Genomic DNA, 223 nt, shown 5'->3' on the forward strand with positions numbered 1-223 from the left:
TTGAAACCAAATTCCCGCGAAAAATAATCTCATTTTTTTTTCTCTTCTTTTTTCACCAAAAGTTCTTTCTCCAGGCCGGGCCAAAGTAGCCAAGTGAGGAGTAACTTTAAGAGCGAATTCTCGAGAAGCCTCGAGCCGCTTCTGTCCGTGGTGGGCAAGGGCCGCGGGGACATGGCCATGCCCTCGGGTAAGTCGATGGCCGAACGGGGCCCGAAGTGTGGGG

The 223-nt window shown here is 52.5% G+C and overlaps 1 protein-coding gene across 1 annotated transcript in view; it reads left to right on the plus strand.

Annotated features, from left to right (window-relative positions):
- The window catches only part of LOC119588118, a gene marked incomplete in the record, with an annotated part of 60,132 nt that overhangs the window by 35,506 nt on the left and 24,403 nt on the right, over positions 1-223 (plus strand). The window contains 1 exon segment of the mRNA XM_037936826.1: positions 75-217. Within this exon segment, the coding sequence (XP_037792754.1) occupies positions 75-217 (143 nt within the window).

Source organism: Penaeus monodon, chromosome 23, assembly GCF_015228065.2.
Source record: "Penaeus monodon isolate SGIC_2016 chromosome 23, NSTDA_Pmon_1, whole genome shotgun sequence".
In the NCBI taxonomy this organism is placed as follows: domain Eukaryota; kingdom Metazoa; phylum Arthropoda; class Malacostraca; order Decapoda; family Penaeidae; genus Penaeus; species Penaeus monodon.